Source organism: Macaca fascicularis, chromosome 1 (assembly GCF_037993035.2).
Source record: "Macaca fascicularis isolate 582-1 chromosome 1, T2T-MFA8v1.1".
NCBI classification, from domain to species: Eukaryota; Metazoa; Chordata; class Mammalia; order Primates; family Cercopithecidae; genus Macaca; species Macaca fascicularis.
The window spans coordinates 172141434-172164488 of NC_088375.1; the positions used below are offsets into that span (position 1 = coordinate 172141434).

Sequence of the window (23055 nt, forward strand, 5' to 3'; positions counted from 1 at the left end):
GCTCCAGTATTATAAGATATGGCAGTGACTTTGCCTTGTATCCAAAGGCTTTGGAGCTGAAAGACAATAAATTAATAATGGACAAAAGTGGGTTACTCATATGCCTGCCACAATAATTGAACTTCAAACTGATAAAGCAAACTAAAACTAAAAAAAAAGAAAAAAAATTCTTAATTAGTATCAGTAGTTTTCTTAACTAATAGTATTTGAAGTGATCATTTTATAATAATAAATGAAAATAGATTTGTTTAATTGGAAACAATGTTTGTTTACCTATGTGAACTTTTTAGTGTTATCAAGTGATACATGTTAGTGGTCTGTGGTCCTTTAGAATTGGGAAATGTATAAAGTTGTAAGTGCTTAGTGCTTTTGTTCATTCTTTGTTTTAGGATCCTTATCTTGACAAATTTTTTGCTCTGGTCAATGCTCTGGATGAACACATGTTCCCAGTCCGAATTGGGGACATGCGAATCATGGAAAATAACTTAGAAAATGAATTGAAGAGCAGTATTTCAGCACTGAATTCATCCCAGTTGGAACCAGTGGTCCGATTTCTTCATCTTCTGCTAGATAAACTGATACTTTTAGTTGTTAGACCTCCTGTCATTGCTGGCCAAATAGGTAATTTATGTTTGTTTGGAGATGAGACATGAAATCTATAACTTGACATTTCTAAATTTTGTTTTAAAAAAACCATGGTTTCTATTTGCTCTATATAAGGACTATATTTGATTTGGGGTGGAGGATGTTATTTACTTGTTTATAATGCCAGAAAAATGATAACTTTTGTTTTTATAAAATGTGTCCTATAGGCGTATACTCAAATTATAGAAACAAATGTATTTATTTACCAAGTATTTATTAAGCATTTACTATGTACTTGACACTGATAGACACTGTTCAAGGCATGGTTCCTGACTTTAAGATCTCACAGACTAGTTAAGAAAACAGGCAAACAGATAAATCATGTTGTACTTTACAGGATGTATAATCTACCTACTCTACATTTTCATTCATCTGCTATCCTCTACTTAATGTAGCTCTTCTTTCCTTCATTTGCTCAGTCTCTGTATTCTCTTTTTCTTTTTTATAATTCTGGAAGGAAAGGTGTTTTTCATTCCCATCCTTTTTCAAGGTTTACTCCTTACTTTTTACCAACAGCTTTCACCCAAATTCTGCAGGGAAGTTGAACTTGAAAGAAATTTCAGCTAACCAGATAGAATTTTTATGTTTGACTAGTGGCACAAAGGAGAGGAGTATTCGATTAGTTGAGTTTTTTTAGGGGAGACTTATAAGTAGAAATAATTCCTGGGCTGAGTATTTAAAGATGAATAGGAGTCTGACAGGTTAACATTATTCCAAGGAGATTAAACAGCGTGAAACAGCATGTGCATAGTACACAGACATAATGAACTCAGAATGAATTTGGGGAAGAATTGTAAGTAGTTATAAATTGGAGGATTGATTAGAGGTAATGTGGAGAGTGGGAGATGAAGTTGGGTCTTCCACACTTTAGGAAATTGGGACTATTTTTCTGTAGGGAATAAATAGCCTTTGAAGGATTTGGTCTTAATTAGAGAAGTAACATGACCAAGTTTGACTAGAAAAAGATGGCTGTACTATGTAGAGATGAGTTAAAAGTGGGAAAACCTACAGGTGGGGAGACAAATTAGGAGTCTTGCAGAATTTCATACAAAAAATGATGAGTTCCTATAGGTGACAATGGGATGGAGAAGAGAGAATGGATTATGAGATCATAGAGTGTACAGTTACAGAAATTATAGAAGAAGGTTTTAAGGAAAAAAAGGTTAGCATTGTTTTTTGTTGTAGATTATTTAAGTAAAATAATAGTAATAACAGTAATTGCAAACACTTGCATAGCATTTACTGTGTACCAGGAATAGTGCTATATGCTTTATTTACATTTGAGAGCCAAGATTCAAACTGGTTCCAGAGTCCCTCTCTTATCTAGTATACTTGAGGAATGTCTGCTCGTGAAATTACATCAGTAATTTTAGTCTAAGTGAAGGTAGAAACCAGATTACAGGGAGTTAAGAAGCAAATAGTGTAAAATAAACACAAGAAGCATATACTACTCTTTTAAGAAGTTAAGTTAGAAGAGAAAGCAGGATTGAGTAGGGCAAAAGAGGGGAGACATTTTAGCATGTTTACATGCTGAGAGAAATCAGCATATAAACATGCTCAAATGGGAGAAGGGAGAAAAATATATGGGGAGAAAAGAGGTTAATCAATGAAGTCGTTACGTGAGACAAGAGTAGAGGTGATAGATAGATCACTCTTACATAGGAGAGGGCACTACTTCCTTTGGAGAGGAGATAAAGTAGTTTCAGATTCTGATAAATTTGTAGAAAAATATGAGGATTTTTGGCCAGGTGTGGTGGCTCACAACTGTAATCCCAGCACTTTGGGAGGCCAAGATGGGAAGATTGCTTGAGGCTAGGAGTTCCAGACCAGTCTGGTCAACATATCGAGACCCCATCTCTAAAAAAAAAAAAAAAAAAAAGGAAAAGAAAAAGAAAAATGCGAGGACTTTCATGCTTTATACATTTCTTCTGTGAGATAGAAGGCAAGATTTGCTAAGGAGGGATTAAGGAGGACCTGAGTTTCGAGAAGGATTCTGATAACTTAGAGTAGCCACTGTGAGAAAAAGGAAAAGAATTAACCAGAAACACAGGTAGGATCACTTAACTTCACTCAGGTTTCTGTCTCTGGTCTCTTTCCCCTCTAGTTCAGTATATATAGATTAATCTTCCTAAATGACCATTTTGTCTGGTTATTCTACTTTTGGGAAAACTTAATTGGCCTCATTATCTCTTCATAATTTCCTGTCTTGGTTAAATAAATTACAGAATCTAAGATTCTATTGCTCAAAGTGGCTGTTCAGTTTACCCATTTACTCAGTATGCAATTTATCACAATTCCCCAATTTTTGTAAAATTATTGTTATATACTGACTTGAGTGACTGAGTAGGTGTTAGTCTTACCTCAACCTGTTTTTCTAGCCCCTCCTTTTTTCTCCCTTCTAATCATTTTACAGATTCACTCATTCCAATCAAGTTGCTTATTCACTATTTTATTATGATATTGTTAATATTTTCAATAATCCATTTTATTATTTTTAATTTTTTTAAACAGAAGTAATATATGCCCTTGTATGCTATTTAGATTTTTGGAGTGATCTTTAAAATGAGAAATTGCTTCTTAAGGTATTACACACAATGTATTTTCTTTTTTCTTATGTACTTTGTATTGTTTTACTAAATAATAGGTATCTGTTAAGCGTTGTTTTCTTTTTTGACTAATCAAACCCATGTAATTTTTGTCTTAAATTAGTAAAATGAGTTATTTTTCATTTTGCTCAGAAAAGTATTTTTGGCTCAGCTAATCCAAGGTGTCATTAAAAGTCATTATGAAATAGTAATCATCTTTATACAGTTACTGTGTAATCACTATATTTAACGTATGTAGAGATGACAAAACTTTGGTCTTCGTGGAATTTACAGTCTAAAAATAGTTAAAGTAAAGGTATTTTCTTCTTTCTCAAAAGTTAACCTGGGTCAAGCATCTTTTGAAGCCATGGCATCAATTATAAATCGACTGCACAAAAACTTGGAAGGAAATCATGACCAGCATGGCAGAAATAGCCTTCTTGCATCATATATTCATTATGTTTTCCGCCTACCAAATACTTACCCTAATTCATCATCACCAGGTATTTTATTCTTTTTACTATGAAACTGTCTTTCATAAATTATATGTTCATGTCAGTATTGAGATAATTTTGTAGTCTGTACTGTGACCCATTTATTCAATAGCAAACATTTATTGAACATCTGCTAAGTACCATTCACTGTGCTAGGTGCTGAAGTTAAAGGGATAAATAAATTACATTTTTAGTCATCTTTTTTTTATATATAGTTTTCTTTAGTTTGAATTAGAGTTCTTGGTTGAATTAATTTTTGGAAATGAACTTTGCAAATAACTTTGTCTCTGGAAGCATTTTATCATTCCTTGTTAAGATAAGGAATTGCTTGCCCCTGTAATCCCAGCTGTTTAGGAGGCTGAGGCAGGAGGATCTCATGAGCCCAGGAATTTGAGGCCAGAGTGAGCTATGATCTTGCCAGTGCGCTCCAGCCTGGGCAACAGAGTGAGATCCTGTCTTTTAAAAATAAAAAAGACAAGAAAAATAGAATCTTGTATTTGTCATTCAGAATGCTGTTGTCATTTAAGGAGAAATGTGGTGGCTCGGTAGTTTTCTGAAAACCCTTTGAAATCTACAGTGATATAAAAGATTGTTCCTAGAAACATAAAAATTCTATCTGGTTAGCTGATCTCTTCATGGTCAGTGAAATAATATAACCTTTCTGAGTATTGGAGACTCAACTTGTTATTGTCTTTCATGTACCACTGGTGATAGTGGAGGTAGTGGTGGGAGATGTCTTAGTGTGAATAATCCTTTAGTTCATTTAACTAACTAATGATTATGTTGTGCATATCATTTAATCTACTCACATATATGTCCGTATGACACTAATGATAATGGCAAGTGCCCTTTATCAGCTGTTGGCAATGTTAACATTCATAACGGTGACTAATAATGGTGACATTCCTTATGAAAACTAGACATAATAGTAACCTGATTTTAAGTTTCAGCCCAATTTGTTTCTTCACTTAATTGCAAAAAGAAAAGCAATTAACATTTATATTCTGGTTTATAATTTACTAACTTGATTTTTAAAATTATACCACTTGAGGACATGAGTGTGTGAGTGATTATGTAATATCTACAGTGCTACTCCATTTACTCTTTTATTCAGTACACTATTAGAATTCCACAGATTTTGCAAAACATCTTTTTTTTACATGCCGACCTGAAAGATTGTATGAATTAATTAGGTAACAGGTACGTATTAATATCATTTGCAAATATGACATTCAGAAAGATGAAAATAAATTATCACCATAATTCCTGGATGTTTTATTTTAAAAATAAAAGACAGGTTGGAAGATGATGTTAGGCTTGATTTTTCTCAGAGAAAAAGGGAATCTTTGCTTTTTTTTTTTTTTTTTTTTTTTTTTTGAGATGGAGTCTTGCTCTGTCGCCCAGGCTGCAGTGGCGCAATATTGGCTCACTGCAACCTCTGCCTCCCGGGTTCACGCCATTCTCCTGCCTCAGCCTCCTGAGTAGCTGGGACTGTAGACACCCACCACCACGCCTGGCTAATTTTTTGTATTTTTAGTAGAGATGGGATTTCATCGTGTTAGCCAGGCTGGTCTCAAACTCCTGACCTCATGATCCACATGCTCGGCTTCCCAAAGTGCTGGGATTACAGGCGTGAACCACCGCGCCCGGCTGCCTTTGCTTTTTTATATCACTTGGGACCTGAAAATTATCTTTAGTTTTTTGTATGTATATCATAAAGATACCATTTTGTTATTCACATTGTCACTGATGAAGATAGAGAAATAAAACATGCTCTCATTTAAAAGATGTTAGCAATAATGAAGGTAGAGAAATAAAACATGGTTTAATTTATGAGATGTTAGCAATAAATTGGCACTCTCTCTAGTGACTGTCAAGGGGCAGAGTAGGAGAGGTGGGAAAAAAGGAAGAGACACCAGCTGGAGCATCTTGGGTCCGAAAACCAACTATACCGAAGTGAAAGGGGTGTGTGTGTGTGCGCGCATGTGTCTGTGTGTGTGTGTCTCTTGTTAATTTTGGTTTTTATTGTATGTGTAATATACAATTATAGAAACACTGAAGAGATAATGATTTTATTTACAGTTCATATGGTTTTATAAACTGCCATAAAATAGAGCATCTTTATACAGCAATCATTAGTTCTTGAGTGTTTTTATTTTCTTTCTTTCTAAAAAAAAAAATTTCCCGTGCTTCAGGAGGCCAAGAGAGGAGGATTGCTTGAGGCCAGGAGTTCAAAACCAGCGTGGGCAACATACCAAGACCCCGTCCCTACAAAGAAAAAAGAGAGAAATTTAGCCAGGCATGGTAGTGTGTGCCCGTAGTCCTAGCTACTCAGAAGGCTGAGGTGGGAGTCCAGGAGTCCAATGTTGTAGTGAACTGTGGTCTCACTGCTGCACTCCAGTGCTGCCTCTTAATAAAAAAAAAAAAAGGCACCTGCCTGTTTAAAAAAAATATATATATATGTAACTTTTTATTTAGGAGACCATGCCTCTTCAGGCGGATCACGAGGTCAAAAGATTGGCCATCCTGGCCAACATGGTGAAACTTCATCTCTACTAAAAATACAAAAATTAGCTGGGCATGGTGCCGCGCCTGTAGTCCCAGCTACTTGGGAGGGTGAGGCAGGGGAATCGCTTGAATCCAGGAGGCAGAGGTTGCAGTGAGCCAAGATCAAGCCGCTGCTCTCCAGCCTGGCGAGACTCTGTCTCAAAAAAAAAAAAAAAAAAAAAAGGAAGTTTAATATTTTTTGTTTAGAAACCAAAGCAATTCATGATCTTTGTGGAACTTTCTGAAGTGGCAGAGATTTTTTTCTAATCCTTTCCTGACTAATTTTCTTTAATTATGTGCTATTTCATGTGCAACTCTAGGTCCTGGGGGTTTGGGAGGATCAGTGCATTATGCCACAATGGCTAGATCTGCGGTGAGACCTGCAAGCCTTAATTTAAATCGTTCTCGAAGCCTTAGTAATAGCAATCCAGATATATCTGGGACTCCCACGTCACCAGATGATGAAGTTCGATCAATCATCGGGAGTAAGGTAAACTGAAGACATGCATCTGTAAATTTGGTTTTTGTTTTGTGAACAAATGAGAAATATCCAGTTGTCATTCATTCTGAATTTTGAGATGTATGTAAGTTAGGAATTAGCAAAGAATTGTACATTTCTGTTCTATCAGTAAACACTGTTTTATTTTTCTATTAAATATGCTTGCTCTTACAAACTACACTAAAAATCCTAAAATTTGTCTGGGATCACTAGCTGCATATAACTTACTGTTGTCAGTCTGACACTCTATCATGTAAAAAATGGCTAGATTGACTTCATATAGAATTAAAATAAATCTATGTGACTGATATTTGGAAGACAGATGTCATCATTGATTTAAGTCATGAGATCTTCTTCTCCAAAAAATATCAAGAACAGTGATTAAACAATTTTCCATTTTTGTAAACTAGAAAGAATGATACTCAGGGTTATTTATAAGGGATACTGCAGAATAACCTGAGTACTATGGCAGCTGCAAAAAGAGAAGGCCTCCCCCCTGCCGCCCACACACACATATATTTCCATGTTTAAGAAAATAACTCGGCCGGGCGCGGTGGCTCACGCCTGTAATCCCAGCACTTTGGGAGGCCGAGGCGGGCGGATCACAAGGTCAGGAGATCGAGACCACGGTGAAACCCCGTCTCTACTAAAAATACAAAAAAAAAAAATTATCCGGGTGTGGTGGCGGGCGCCTGTAGTCCCAGCTACTCAGGAGGCTGAGGCAGGAGAATGGCGTAAACCCAGGAGGCGGAGCTTGCAGTGAGCCGAGATCGTGCCACTGCACTCCAGCCTGGGCGACAGAGCGAGACTCCGTCTCAAAAAAAAAAAAAAAAGAAAAGAACTCAGGTTTTTTATTCTTGTTTTCATTATTGATTATATTTTATTATAATATAATTATTTTATTATAATATACTTAGCATTATTTATATACTGTGTATTTATATACTGTATAGTTCTTCTGTAGAATAAGTTTGATTTTTGGATTTTCAGAAATTTTCCTAAAGAAAAGAAGCTATAGACAGCATTTCCTTAAGGTTCTTTTAAAATGTCTCTTAATTTTTGTAAGATTTACATTAGGACTTATTTAGCATAATTCTAGAGTTAGTTATTTCTTATATGTTTGATAGATTATAAACTCAAGATAGAACAAAGAGGCCTATATATATATATAAAAACAATTTTTTGCCTTTTTTCAAGATATCCTTTAAATAGATCAACGATTTTTAAAATAGATATAAATACATACAAATATATAAATACAAGGTAATTTCTCAGAAAGCCATTGCAAGATGAGAATTTGTCAGTCTTGTCCTAAATCAAGTATTATTTCATAGTTTTTATGTTGTTTTCTTTTTATTGCAAAATTTTTGATAGCTACCTTCCTATTGAATTATTTAGTCGTAATCCCTAATAATGTGTAAAATTTTATCTCAAAATTATAAGGAATCTAAAGTTTATTTATAGCTACCCTTCATTGTTTCTTATTTTGTTGACCTGGCAGTTCAAGAAACTCTTCTTTAGATGATCATGTTTTCCACTCCACCTCAGTCATGGTCTTCCCTTATATCAAACTTGTTCAACCTGTGTCCTGCAGGCCACGTGTGGCCCAGGACAGCTCTGAGTGCAGCTCAGCACAAATTTGTAAATTTCTCGGAACATTATGAGTTTGTTTGGGGTTTTTTTTTTTTTTTTTTTTTTTGTAAGCTCATCAGCTGTCATTAATGTTAGTGTATTTTATGTGTGGCCCAAGACAATTCTTCTTCCAGTATGGCCCAGGGAAGCCAAAAGATTGGACACCCCTGCAACTTGTCATTACCAATAACTTTAATTTTCACAGTCTCAATTTCATGTATTTTGTTCTCTGTTATCTCCTGTTTTTCTTATAGTACCACAGCTTAATAATGTATCTACTCCTTTGCAATCTCTAATCTTGATCCTCCAACCTTTTGACTGTGCCTCACCCCCTTAATGTTCTCTCTTCTTCCTCAGCCAGCTTGATGTCTATGGGCAATCATAATTATTCCCATCAGGCCTGTGGTGGCTCATGCATGTAATCCCAGCACTTCGGGAGGCCGAGGCGGGCGGATCACCTGAGGTCAGGAGTTCAAAACCAGCCTGACCAACATGGTGAAACCTCACCTCTACTAAAAGTATAAAATTAGCCAGGTGTGGTGGCAGATGCCTGTAATCCCAGCTACTGGGGAGGCTGAGACAGGTGACTCACTTGAACCCGGAAGGTGGAAGTTGCAGGGAGCCGAGATCTTACCATTGCACTCTAGCCTGAGAGACAAAAGTGAAACTCTATTTCAAAAAAAAAAAAAATTATTCCCATTATAAGCAAACTTTGGTTCCCTTATCTTTCCCAAACCTGAAACCATAGTTAAACCCAGTTGACTGCCTCTGCCATGTCAGCATCTGTGCAGCTAAACATGTCTTGAGAAATACCATGGTGATTGGTCTCATTTGAAATAAACCTCGAGAGAGCCCTTGATGCTGTCGGGCAATTATACTGTATTTCTGTATCTCCATCACTTTCCTGTTGTCCCAGGAAATGATTTCATTCCTTCTTTTGTTACCTCAAACTTCCTAACACCGCCTCATTCCTTTTCTCATTTTATCTCCCATTTCATTGAGACAACTGAAACCATCAGAAGAAAACTTTGATAAACTTTTACCATCCTATCTAGCTACCTATTGCCATCTACTATCTACTGCCTAATATTCTTCTGTATTAAAAATGAGTAGATGAGCTATTTATTTTTCTAAATTCTTTCACTCAAGCTCTCATCTGGTCTCACCTGCTCAAGATCTACACTCCACCAGTTTTTCCATATCTCTTCCACATCATCAGTTTCTCCCTGAATACTGAATCATTCCCATTCACATACAGGCATGCTATTATTTTTCTCATTTTGAAAAAATAATTCCTCTCATTTGAAAGCAATCTAAGTGTCCATCAACAGATGACTGGATAAACGAAATGTGGTACATATATACAATGGTGTACTATTCACCCATAACAAAGAATGAGATCCTGTCATTTGCAACAACAAGGATGGAAATGGAGATCATTATGTTAAGTGAAATAAACCAGGCACAGAAAGACAAACTTCACATATTCTCACTTATTTGTAAAAGGTAAAAATTAAAACAATTGAACTCATGGAGATGGAGTATAGAATGATAGTTACCAAAGACTGGGAAGGGGCAGTGGGTGTTGGGAGGGAAATGGAGATAGTTAATGGGTACAGAAAAAAAATAGAAAGAGTATTACATAAGATCTAGTATTTGATAGCACAACAGGATGATTTGTACAATTAAATAATAAGTAAATAATGTTTATTATTTAGTTATTTTAAAATAATTAGAAATATATAATTTGATTCTCTGTATCACAAAGGATCAATGCTTGGGGTGATGGATACCCCACTCATTCTGATGTGATTATTACACGATACACCTTTATCAAAATATCTCATGTAAACCATAAATACATATGTCTACTATGTACCCACAAAAATTAAAAATAAAAGTAATAATTATTCTCTAGTATTTCAACTGCTACCTTATTTGCTATTTCTCTCCTACCTTTCATAGTAGAATTCCTTAATAATTTTCTTTACTTGCTATCTGCAGTTCTTGTACTTCTATCATCTCTACTTCAGTCAAATATTCCTCCCATTTTCCACCAAAACTGTCCTTGTTAATGTCACCAGCACCCTTCATGTTGCTAAATCCAGTGGTTACTTTTCAGAACTCAGCTTACTTTTACCTACGAGCAGCTTTTGACACAGTTAAACTTTTTTTTCCTCTGTGATTTAGTCTATTTATTTGACTTCCAGGGTACTGCATTCTGTTGGTTTCCCTCTTGGTTTACTGATTATACCTTTTCAGTCTTCTTTGTGGATTCTTCCTGTTCTGATCTCTTTATGTGGATGTGTTTCAGGCCTCTGTCCTTATTTCTTTTCTCTTGTCTTCTCTCTACACTCTACCTGGGTGAGCTTATTAGGTTCCATGGCTTTAAATACCACATAAATGTTATGCTAATGATTCCCAAAATTGTATTTCCAGTACAGATCTCTCTCTGGAGTTCTAAACTTAACCGCTTTTTCTAAATCGTTTTGTTCAGATTTGGATATATATGAAAGGTAGAGACACTTCTTTCCATCTCCATTACTACCATCTTGGTCTGAGCTACATCATCTCTCCCAGAATTAATGTACTAGCTTTAAAGATGGTTTCCCTACTTCTACCCTACGCTGTGTTCACAACATAGCAACCAGAATGTTGCTTTAAAGACTTAAGACATGGTCGGGCACGGTGACTCACGCCCATAATCCCAGCACTTTGGGAGGCCAAGGCAGGCGGATCACCTGGGGTCAGGAGTTCGAGACCAGCCTGACCAACATGAAGAAACCCCGTCTCTACTAAAAATAGAAAAATTAGCCAGGTGTGGTGGCACATGCCTGTAATCCCAGCTACTCAGGAGGCTGAGGCAGGAGAATCACTTGAACCCAGGAGGCGGAGGTTGCTGTGAGCCAAGATGGTGCCATTTCACCCCATCCTGGGCGACAGAGCTAGACTCTGTCTCAAAAAAAAAAGACTTAAGACACACAAAAATTAAGTCATTATGTCATTCATCTGAGCACAGTCTTCTAATGACTTATTCCCTCAGTCCTTTAAGCTTTACTCTGAAGGCCAACTTCCAAGTGAGGTTGACTCTGATTATCTTATTTAAATGTATAACCAGTGGCTGTGTCCTCAGCCTTCTAATCCCCTTATTCTGTTTTTTGTCTTTTTTTTTTTTTTTTTTTGTCTCACATTTACTACCTTTTAATGTAGCGTATGAATTAAATATTTTTACTTTTTTTTTTTTAGTGTTTATCTGCCTTTAACAGAGTGTAAACTTCATCATGGCAGGGAATATTTGTTCCAAGGCACCTGTAATGTCTAAATTATTCAAGGTGCTCAGTAGATGTTTATCCAATGAAGACATGTTAGTATGAGTAAACACTGCAGGACTAGATCACTTTTTCAAGAACAGAATTATGCTTTTGTTTGCCCTCTTACTGTTGGGATTAATTATATATTTAAAGATCTGCAGAGATTTGACTTTATGAACGTTTTGGTTATATTTTATTCCCCAATATAAAATGCAGAACTCCTAAAATTTAAGAATATTTATATAACATGAACAGGCTTTTATTACTCCAGTGGCTGTAATGTAAATGTGAAAATATTTGTGAGACTTCTTCATACTTATGTTGCCAAAACTAGCTGTGCTTCCTTAATTCTAGCTAGTCTTTTAACATTCAGTTATGTAATACATGGTTGCATCAGGTCTGAACTTTATTGCTTTTAATCAAATGCCAGTGGAATTTTGCCTTGATACATTTCTTTCTCATATATCATCTTCTATTTTTTTTATTTCTCAAACACTGAGAGCTTACTGTGTGCTAGGCGCTATGCTGAGGACTTGTGAATATGAAGCAAAATCTTTGTAATATAACACAAGTGTTGATGTCAAATCAAATACAGTATGGGCCTTGCTGAAGGATCTTATCTATATGTAAGGGAAAAAATTAATAGTGTTACTGGGATTTGGCAAAAAAACCTCACACTGACATACACATGGGCACATATTTGGTTAATCTGTTCCATGTTTGTTGGAAATCAGTAAACATAAAGTTATTAGATTAAATATAAGTGATAAATTTGCTTAAATATGGGCTGTTTGATATAATTCGTAGCTTTATAACACCTGAATTATGGGATTTACTTGCTTTGCCAAATAACTGAACACAAGTTTTCTTTAAATAGTTAGCTTTGACTGGTATAATTATAACTGTTCGGAACATCAGTATTGTGTATATAAATATAATTCATAGCACAGAGATTTTTTTATTCTCATATTAGCAATTATCATATATTGTAGTTTTAAAGGAAATTATTAAACAGTAAGTTAAGTGAATTTAAGAGCACAGCAAAGTCTTTATTCTTTTTGTGGAAATTTATGAGAGAAAAGAGGACAGTTATAATTTTGCAAAAATCAAATGCTCATGTTTTGTTATTTCTGTAACATGAGTAGTGACTATAAAAATTGAATCTGGTAGGAAGAACTTTACACTTTTATACAAAAGAGACATAATTTTGGACTTGGACATAATTTTGGAGACTAATGAAAACTGTTTTAACTTCTCTGAAAAACATAAGTCTTTTGGTTTGCTTTTATTTGAAATATTATAATGGGATTCTGAGAAGGTGGATATTTTAAACAAATCTGATGGCATAATTTTACTAGTATTTTGATATTGTCTAATTTACTTTGATAGAAAGCATTTTAAGAAAAATATGTATGGAAAATTTTTATAAAACTGTTTTTGAGAGTTTACTATATTCAGGACATTGAACTTAGTAATTTACTTCCATTATTTAATTTGATTCTTACCATATGAAGGGAGATGCTCTCATCATTTTTATTTTATAGATAAGAAACTGAAAAAGAAATTAAGTAATTTATCTTAGATTTTACAGCTAGTAAGCAGGAGAGCCTGGATTGGAACCTTAACTCCCATATTAGACAATCACTGTCAAAAATGATGAGAAATGGGTGATTATTGTACCATCATTTCAGCTTCTCTGTATATTTGGGAAAAAATGAAAAAAGGTGGAGCAAATATTCTCCTAAAACCTAAGCCCTTGAGGGTTGCAGTTTTTCTTTCTTTTCTTTTTGAAAACTTCTCTTGAAGTATTTAAAAAATACTGATGTCTGGGGCACACTCACAGCAATTCTGATTTAATTGTTTTAAGGTAGGGTGCTGCACATTTGTTATGTTACTGTTGTTGTTAATTAAGCTTCCCAAATGGCACTAATGTGTAGACAGAGTTGATTACAGTTGTTCCCAACTCTTCACTTTTACCTGTCTTTCGTTTGGTGGTTTCTGGTTTGGGTCCGTACTCATGCCCTGATGTATTTACGTCAGCTTGCCTTCGATTGTCTTTGCTATTCTTACCCTAATAATTCTTTAAAATCTTTTACAACTTGCTCCAGTTCCAGTTATTAGATTCTCAAGTCCCCGGTCCAAACTGCTGAATCGGATTTATGGAGATAGAGCTCAGGATCTGAATTTCATAAAGCTTCTCAAGTGATTCTCACGATCAGTCAGTTTTAGGAAATAGAAGAAAAGCCTCTGTTTCCTTCACCTGAAATCACAGTTACCCCTTTCAGACAAAGATAAACATAAATTCACTTCTGGACATATACTTTAGTAGCGTCTTAAAGAAATTTTAAATTCATAAAGATGATGAAGATATAATTCCTATAGACAGCCCCAGCATAATGTTTTTCCTTGTAATATTTATTAATAAATAGTAGACCAGTGTGTTTAATTACAAGTGCAGCCCCAAATCCATTATTAGGAAGGAGTAAATATTAGGTATCATTTTTTTCTTAAGTTTTTACTTAATTTCTCCTGTCTATACCTAAAAGAGAGTGAAGGTGATGGCAAGGTCAAATAGAATTATGGAGTATCACTGCATAGTAGTTTTCAGTTGATGTTAGATGGAATGAAATTAAAGTTTCAAGCAAAGAATGGGGTGTTTTTCTTCCAATTTTTCCTTTAAACCTCAGTTAGATACAGAGGAAATTATCTGTTGCTAACTTGTACTATCTTTAAAGAAAGTTTGGGGTGTGGTACTGTGGAAACATTAGTTATTGGTACTTCAAGAGTATTTCTTTACATAAAGAAAAATTACCTTTAAATACTATACTTATTGGTCTTGGTGATTTTTTAAAAATTGTGTCATATAATAAGATAATTTTGGTGAACTAATACGCTATAGGTTCCTACAAATTTTGGTTGCTTTAACAGTACTAATTAAAAACATGTTTGCATTAGAAGATCTGAATTTCTTTAAGAATAATTTATAGCATGCAACATGTAATATTTCTTTCCTTTCAAACTGCTTTCTATTATATGCTTAGGGTTTAGATCGCTCCAATTCCTGGGTTAACACTGGTGGTCCAAAAGCTGCCCCATGGGGATCCAACCCCAGTCCAAGTGCAGAATCAACACAGGTGGTGTTTATATTAGAGGTTTCTTTATTGGCTGCTGATGTTTCCCGTTAGAACATTACTTTTTAGTATATACTATGATTTCAGTGGCTTGCTTTTTTTAATCATTAAAAAGTGTGTATTTTTGTTTACTTAGCACATTTTCCAACTACTATGCATGAATACCACCAATTGCACCAGTAATGTGCTTCTTTCCTATTTCCTATCTCTGCCTTCTTTCTTCTTTACATACCCTATCAATATTTCAGTGCCTGCTGCTTATGCAATTGATGGCTTTTATAACAGTTTCTTCTTTAGGAATAGCACATCTTTAATAGCAATTTTTAAATTTTTATGTGGAGGAAAAAAACCTAACAGTTTTCTATTTGCTTTTGGTTTAAAGTGTAACTATTGTATCATTTTCATTTAACATTTACTATCTTGTTATTTTCTTCGTAATCACCGAATAGAAAGACTGGCAATAAATTGAAATTAAATGTGAACAGTATATGATCACCATGCTGTAAGACTCAATACCAGAAGCAAAAATCCATTTTAATTTGTACTGTGTTGCAAAGTATGAAATTTGTTGTACCTTAGCTGAATTAGGTTTTGCTTACTTAAGACTAGTTGCTTGATAACTAATACTGCATGATATCTCAAAATATACTTCTCATCTGTGTTGGCTTTGGAGGGAAATCTTGTTCTTAAAGAAAATTTTTAATTCGTTTCTAATATAGTAAATGATTTATATTTGATTTAGTATATGACAAACCTGAATAGTAGTTTTTGATAATAACGAAAAAGTGAAAGAAATTATTCTAAACTTTTTCCTTTGTTTATTTAATATAAAGTTACTGATTTCTTATTTGTTCTGAGACCAGTTGAGAAGTATGTTTTTACTTTTTATATATTTTTACTAGATATGTGCATGTATATAGATCACACAGATAAAAGTTTCATTCTTTGCAACACTGAATATTTTATAATCACTGAAATACTCATCTTTTTTTAAAGACCAAAAATATGTAGAAGCCATTTTGATACTACTTATGCATTGTCATTAAAGCAGCTTAAAATGGTGAAAATGAGATGAGCAATAAAATAGATGGTTTTTGAAACCATAATAAAACTCTGTTTTAAACTTGTACATAATCCGTCAGCTGCAAAGTCATCCACTGCAAACATTAATGTTATCTCGTCATTCATTCATCTTCACTCCATAGGCTGTGGATCGAAGTTGTAATCGTATGTCTTCGCACACAGAGACGTCAAGTTTCTTACAAACATTAACGGGACGCTTACCAACTAAAAAGGTAGATTCATATGAAGACAATTCATAAGGGGGAAAATAATTTCACCAATTAAATAGATGTAAGATTTCTTTACATAACCAGTATGAGATACAGTAATTGCATTGTGCTGAAAAATATATCTGAGCAAGCATTGTTTGTCTGATGCCTTTTTGGGCATACCTTGTCAGTATATACTCTCTTACATTATGATAATGTTTATATCTTTGGGATTGACTATTTTTAGAATTTAGTGAATTCAAATTTGATCATCAAATTTTAGTACCAAAAAAATGTATCAACTCTTAATTATATTTCTGTAACTGCTTCTGTTTTGTGTTTTAAATCTCCAGGGAAAGGAAGATGAGTTAGAAAAATTGTCACTCTTAGTAAGATATGTTGATTTGCTTCCCTTATGCACAGTTTTGTTAGTCCTTTTTCATATTAATATACACTACTTTGCAAATGCTTTGTATGCATATCCATTATAAGGCAGAAATCTTCTGCTATTTTTTTTAAAAAAGACCTTACCTGAAAACTCGAAAATTAATGGCTCATAGCAAAGTTTAAATTTTAAAACGTATTTCCTAAATTGTACCAGCAAAGTTCATGCGTGTATTTGCGTATGTTTAAAAATGTACTTAAGATACAAACAAGATATTACTGTGCTGTAAGATTTTAGTCTAGTTTCTGTTTGCAGGTACAATTTAGGAGGCTATCTTCTACCTGTCGTTTTAAAATTACATTTTACTGCAAGATAACATGTAATTTTTTCAGCTGTTCCACATACCACTGTCTTACATGCTTAAATAGCCGTTTCGTTAATGGGTGTCTTCAGTGCATCATTGAATGGTTCACGTGCCTTATTTTGCTTATTCTCATTATATCTTCATTTGTATTTGCATTATTATTTGGTTTATGTTATCAGCAGACTTGACTTTGATAATAACTTTGGATTTACTTCTGGATAGCTTTTTCATGAGGAGCTGGCTTTGCAGTGGGTTGTTTGCAGTGGCAGCGTTCGGGAATCAGCTTTGCAACAAGCCTGGTTCTTTTTTGAGTTAATGGTGAGCAAAAACTGAGCATGTTCTTTAATATTTTTTCTCTTAGTGAACAATTTTATGCTAGCTCATTTGTTATCTTAAAAGTATTTTTCTATTGTACATCTTACTCTTTTACATGTGTCTCCAAGGCAAAATTACATGTGTTACATCTCTCAATAAACACTGTGGACACTCAACACAGTTTAGGTGGAATTATGAAGAGTGAGACTCATTTTAACCCTTATTTTCTCAGGGATGGTTGCATAAGCTAGCTATATTTTCAAAGGAAACTTGTGATACATTCTTTGCTAGTCATTATATATGAAGTCTATAAATGACAGTATTGTAGATTTTATACCAGAGATACAAAGAGCTTTATAGATACCCACTGCTATTATTATGGCTAATAAACTTTTAGGGAATTGCCAGTTACAATAAATAAAAAAACAACAGTACTGGCTGGGTGCAGTGGCTCACACCTGTAATCCCAGCACTTTAGAAAGCCGAGGCAGGAGGATCACTTGAGATCAGGAGTTTGAGACTAGCCTGGGCAACATAGCGGGAACCCGTATCTACCAAAACAAAATTTTTTTTTAATTAGCTAAACCTGGTGGCACACACCTGTAGTTCCATCTACTTGGAGGGCTAAGGAGGGAGGCTTGCTTGAGCCCAGAAATTCAAGGCTGCCGTCAGCTATGATCACCATGGCACTCCGCATGAATGACAGAGCAAGATCCTGTCTCTTTAAATTTGTTTAAGTATATTTTTGCTTAATCAAATAAATGATACTTTTAAAATGAGTGAATTAATATTTTAATTAATAAATATATATGAACAGTTGACTCCTGAACAACATGGGGTTTAGGGGAACCAACTCCCCCACACTGTCAAAATCTGCATATAACTTCTGGCTCACCTAAAACTTAACTACTAATAGTTAAGTTGACCAAATAGTTACTGTTGACCAAATACTTTACTGATAACATAATCATATTTTGTATGTTATTCGTATTATATATTGTGTTCTTAGAATAAGCTAGTGAAAAGAAATGTTATTAAGAAAATTATAAGGAAGATAAAATATATTTGCTATTCATTAATTGGAAGTAGATCATCATAAATGTCTCCATCCTCATTGTCTCCACATTGAGTAGACTGAAGAGGAGGGGTTGGTTTTATTATCTCAGGAATGACAGAAGTGGGAGAAAACCCACATATAAGTGGACCCATGCAGTTCAAACCCATGCTGTTCAAGGGTCACCTGTACATATAAACTTGTATATGTAAACATACACATATGTAAACAAAGGCAACAAACATTTATCAAGTCAGCACAATATGCTAGTACTGCCCTGTGGCCTAGGTGTTACTAAGGCACAGAGAGGTTAAGTAACTTGTCTTAGTGTGCACAGCTTGTAGGTAGTAGGACTGTAATTAAAACTCAGACATTTCAGCATTTGGGACCATCTTCTTCACCTTCCTCTTCAGCCTCTAGAAAGCTGAAATCACTGAAACTTTTTCTTCCAAAAAAGAAGTATGTAAAAAAAAAAAAATAAAACAACAAAAAAGAGAAAAGGATCTTCCAGAGTATGTCATAGGGTGGTACTCAGCATTGAATGTTGCCTATGTTATGGGTAAGAGAACATTTTATTCTAGAGATTTAATAATCTACAGAAAAAATAAATCAGGGACTACATGTAAGTGACAACTCATTTTTTTCCTAGAAAATAAACCTTAAATTTGTAATTCATGTGCTTCTCTGCTTCTCTTGTAAGGTAAAAATTGTAATTTTTGACTGTTTTTTAATAGTCTTACATTTATGTTCAGATTTCTAAAATACAAAATAGTCAAAGACTGCAATTTAAAACTTGGCTGTGCTCTATTTTAAGTATAGGACTTTAGCTTCAGTTTCCCTGAATTTAAAGTTTATTCTTTATTACCATTACCACAGTGTTATAATAAAGAATCTGTACAATATTCAGTACAAATACAGTACAATATAGTCCTCATATTTATTGTATTCCCACTATATGCTGTCATCTGTGTATTAGCTACTGAGGACACTATAGTGAAGACTGAGTTTCTAACCTTTCAAAGCTTACAGTTTGGGAGCTTTGGAATGGCAAAATTATTGAGTCTTGGAAAAATTTAATTAAATTTTTTTTGGCTGCATGTGATAGATTATATGCCTGTAATCCAAATATTTTGAGAGGCCGAGGCAGAAGGATCACTTGAGGCCAGGAATTTGAGACCAGTCTGGGCAACATAGCCAAACCCTGTCTCTATAAAAAAATTTTAAAATTAGCTGGGTGTAGTAGTGTGCATCTATAGTCCTAGCTACTCAGGAGGCTGAGGCAGGCGAATCACTTGATCCCAGGAGTTGGAGGCTGCAGTGAGCTATGATCATGCCACTGTACTCCAGCCTGTGTGACAGAGTGAGACCCTGTTTCCTTAAAAAAAAAAAAAAAAATTTAAAGGTTGAAATTTTTTTTGTTGACATACACAGAATTTTTTGTCCTATTGTTAGCCAGCATAATTTTCTGAAGGTAATATAGTGTTTTGTTTGTTTTCTTAGCAAATACAAAACATCATCGGGAATTTTAAAAAATATTTGAGAAGCTAAAAATATTTCAGTCATCTATTAAATTACATGACATATTTTAGAGAGAGTCCAGGTGTTTAGAGTTGTTGTAATTGTTAATTATATTCATAGGAAATTAAACTCATAATTTCTATCTTTTTTTCAGGTAAAGAGCATGGTGCACCATTTATACTTTAATGATAAACTTGATGCTCCAAGGAAAAGTCGTTTTCCAGAACGTTTCATGGATGACATTGCAGCTCTTGTCAGCACGATTGCTAGTGATATAGTTTCACGATTTCAGAAGGTAATAACTTTTTCCCCACTTATCTCTCTTTCAAGCTCAGATTAAACTATCATACTTTAATTTGTTTTTGTTTTATATTCTGTTTCACAGGACACAGAAATGGTTGAGAGACTCAATACAAGCCTTGCATTCTTTCTCAATGATCTGTTGTCTGTTATGGACAGAGGATTTGTTTTTAGCCTTATAAAGTCCTGCTATAAACAGGTAATCCATAGTTAGGAATAATTAGTAATCAAATAATTTAAATACTATGTTCTTTTCAGAGTTAGAGCTAAGAGACCTTAAGAGCACATTTATATACTGATGTTGAAACAAAAAGTTGCCTAAAGTAACATGTATTTACTAGCAAGGCAAAAATAAATTATACTTGTTTTATCAGGACACAAGGACTGTGGCAAGCTGTTATCAGTACAGCCAGTATTTCCTTGAGTTATACTGGCCTACTCGTGACTCTTTAATCCCATTCTGGATCATACCATCAAGTCAGTAGTAATGTAAAGCAGTCTCAAGATGTCATGCAAGTGGAGCATTTATACCGACTGGACTTTTGTATCTTGAGTGATTTTTAAAGCAGCTGCATTTTGCTGGGTATTCCTCCTAATCCAGCCCTGGATGTTGTAGAGTTTGGAATTATGGACAGATGTTTACGCATTTGCCAAATGTTGTTCATTATCTTGACTTTACTAAATTAAAAGCATCCTGGAACTTTTCCACACATAGCTGATTTTGTTTTAAAATTTTTATCAACTGATTAGTGAAGTCTGCCTTCTAGAAAACATTAATTATTGGTTCTGCTAGGCCACTTTGGTAGTAAACTATATAAGCCTTTTAGAATTACCTTTTAAAGGAGCTTTAAACATACACATATTTCTGAGTCCCTTCCCAGAATTATTGAGAAGTTCAAACTTTTCATGGTGGTGGGGTGAGGAGCACACAGTGCTTGTGAAGCACCTCACAACTGGTCTACAGATTAGTTTTGGGGAACTAATAGTCCAGAATTCTATTTGGCAGTCTAATATTTAGAATTTTGAATATTCTATTGGATGCCTTTATTGTTTATCTCTTCTTTTTTTTTTTTTTTTTTTTTTTTGAGATGGAGTCTCGCTCTGTCGCCCAGGCTGGAGTGAAGTAGCCGGATCTCAGTTCACTGCAAGCTCTGCCTCCTGGGTTTACGCCATTCTCCTGACTCAACCTCCCGAGTAGCTGGGACTACAGGCACCCGCCACCTCACCCGGCTAGTTTTTTGTATTTTTTAGTAGAGACAGGATTTCACCGTGTTAGCCAGGATGGTCTCTATCTCCTGACCTCGTGATCCGCCCGTCTTGGCCTCCCAAAGTGCTGGGATTACAGGCGTGAGCCACCGTGCCCGGCCTTTTTTAGTTCTTCTAACAGAAAAGTTAAAACTGTGCATGGGCACTCACCCACATGAAAGTACTTCAACACGATATGTATCATTTTTACCTTTCCCCCAAAACTTTATGTACTATTGCTACCAGAACTTATCCTGTCTTTTTTCTTTAAGCATTGACCTCCTATATTTGTCAAACATAGAGCTAAGCTGTAGGGATACTAAAGCTATCAAATCAGTTTATAGTATGTCTCCTCAAGTAGCTTATGATGTCGCTGAGAAAACAGACAAATTATAAATATAGGTAAGCACAAATTGCTATAAAAAGAATTGATAATTTCTTTTAAGAAGGAAGTAATAAAGGGCCAGGCGCGGTGGCTCATGCCTGTAATCCCAGCACTTTGGGAGGCCGAGAGGGGTGGATCACGAGGTCAGGAGATCGAGACCATCCTGGCTAACACGGTGAAACCCCGTCTCTACTAAAAATACAAAAAACTAGCCGGGTGCGGTGGCGGGCGCCTGTAGTCCCAGCTACACGGGAGGCTGAGGCAGGAGAATGGCGTGAACCCAGGAGGCGGAGCTTGCAATGAGCCGAGATTGCGCCACTGCACTCCAGCCTGGGCGACAGAGCAACACTCTGTCTCAAAAAAAAAGAAGGAAGTAATATGAAGTTATTTTGGTGGTATGTGTTTTCCCTGTTTTATGAGAAGTAGAAATATTGGTGCTATATTGGAAACACAAGAATGTGGCTTTTAGGTTAGTCAAATGTGTTTATATAGTAAACCTTATAGTTTTAAATTTTTAATTTTAGCAGTAACTCTGGAAAAAGGTGATACTGTTACTTAAGCCACAAAATCCAAACTGGATACCAAGTACTACCTCTTTAATTCTAATTCGCCATTCTGGTATTAGTATTAAAGAAATAATAGATTCAATTGGTGTTCTCTTACTTATGCATTGCTTACAAGGTGTCTTCAAAGCTTTACTCATTACCGAATCCAAGCATTCTGGTGTCCTTGAGGCTGGATTTTCTGCGAATCATCTGCAGTCATGAGCACTATGTTACATTAAACTTACCCTGCAGCTTACTTACTCCACCTGCATCTCCATCACCTTCTGTTTCTTCCGCAACATCTCAGGTATGCAAATTGTGTGAATATACATGTATTTAAAGTCACTTCAGTGAAGAAGAATTTTAAACAATGAAAAAAGTAACACTTACTGAATAATAGCTGTATGATAGGCTCAGTTCTGAGTACTTTATAAGTATTAAGTCATTTAATCCTCAGAATAACTCTAAGAAGGCAAGTTCTGTTATTATACCCATTTTGCAGATTAGAAAAACAGAAACACAGAAAGGTCACTGAGTAAAAAGTGGCAGAGCCAGGCTTTGAACCAAGGCTTTATTCTAGAGCCCAAGTTCTCTCTCTGTTTTTTTTTTTTTTTTTGAGATGGAGTCTCCCGGGCTAGTATGCAATGGCGTGATCTCAGCTCACTGCAACCTTTGCCTCCTGGGTTCAAGTGATTCTCCTACCTCAGCCTCCCAAGAAGCTGGGACTACAGGCGTGTGCCACTATGCCCAGCTAATTTTTGTGTTTTTAGTAGAGATGGAGTTTCACCATGTTGGTTGTGCAGGATGATCTCAATCTCTTGACCCCGTG

General features: G+C 35.1%; 1 protein-coding gene across 17 annotated transcripts in view; it reads left to right on the plus strand.

The window, feature by feature from the left end:
- The window catches only part of DOCK7 (dedicator of cytokinesis 7), a 228671-nt gene that overhangs the window by 119526 nt on the left and 86090 nt on the right, over positions 1-23055 (plus strand). For 6 of the 17 annotated variants that reach the window (XR_012419326.1, XM_005543186.4, XM_005543187.4 and 3 more), the window contains exons 20-29: positions 390-621; positions 3569-3733; positions 6592-6761; positions 14755-14847; positions 16050-16139; positions 16469-16504; positions 17087-17182; positions 19906-20046; positions 20137-20250; positions 22363-22533. Coding sequence is in view for 16 of the 17 variants with exons in the window: in XM_005543186.4 (XP_005543243.1) it covers positions 390-621; positions 3569-3733; positions 6592-6761; positions 14755-14847; positions 16050-16139; positions 16469-16504; positions 17087-17182; positions 19906-20046; positions 20137-20250; positions 22363-22533 (1308 nt within the window). In the remaining variant the exon portion in view is untranslated. The remainder of the gene's footprint in view (positions 1-389; positions 622-3568; positions 3734-6591; positions 6762-14754; positions 14848-16049; positions 16140-16468; positions 16505-17086; positions 17183-19905; positions 20047-20136; positions 20251-22362; positions 22534-23055) is intronic. The other 11 variants (XM_005543195.4, XM_065521407.1, XM_005543196.4 and 8 more) reach the window with 4 other exon arrangements.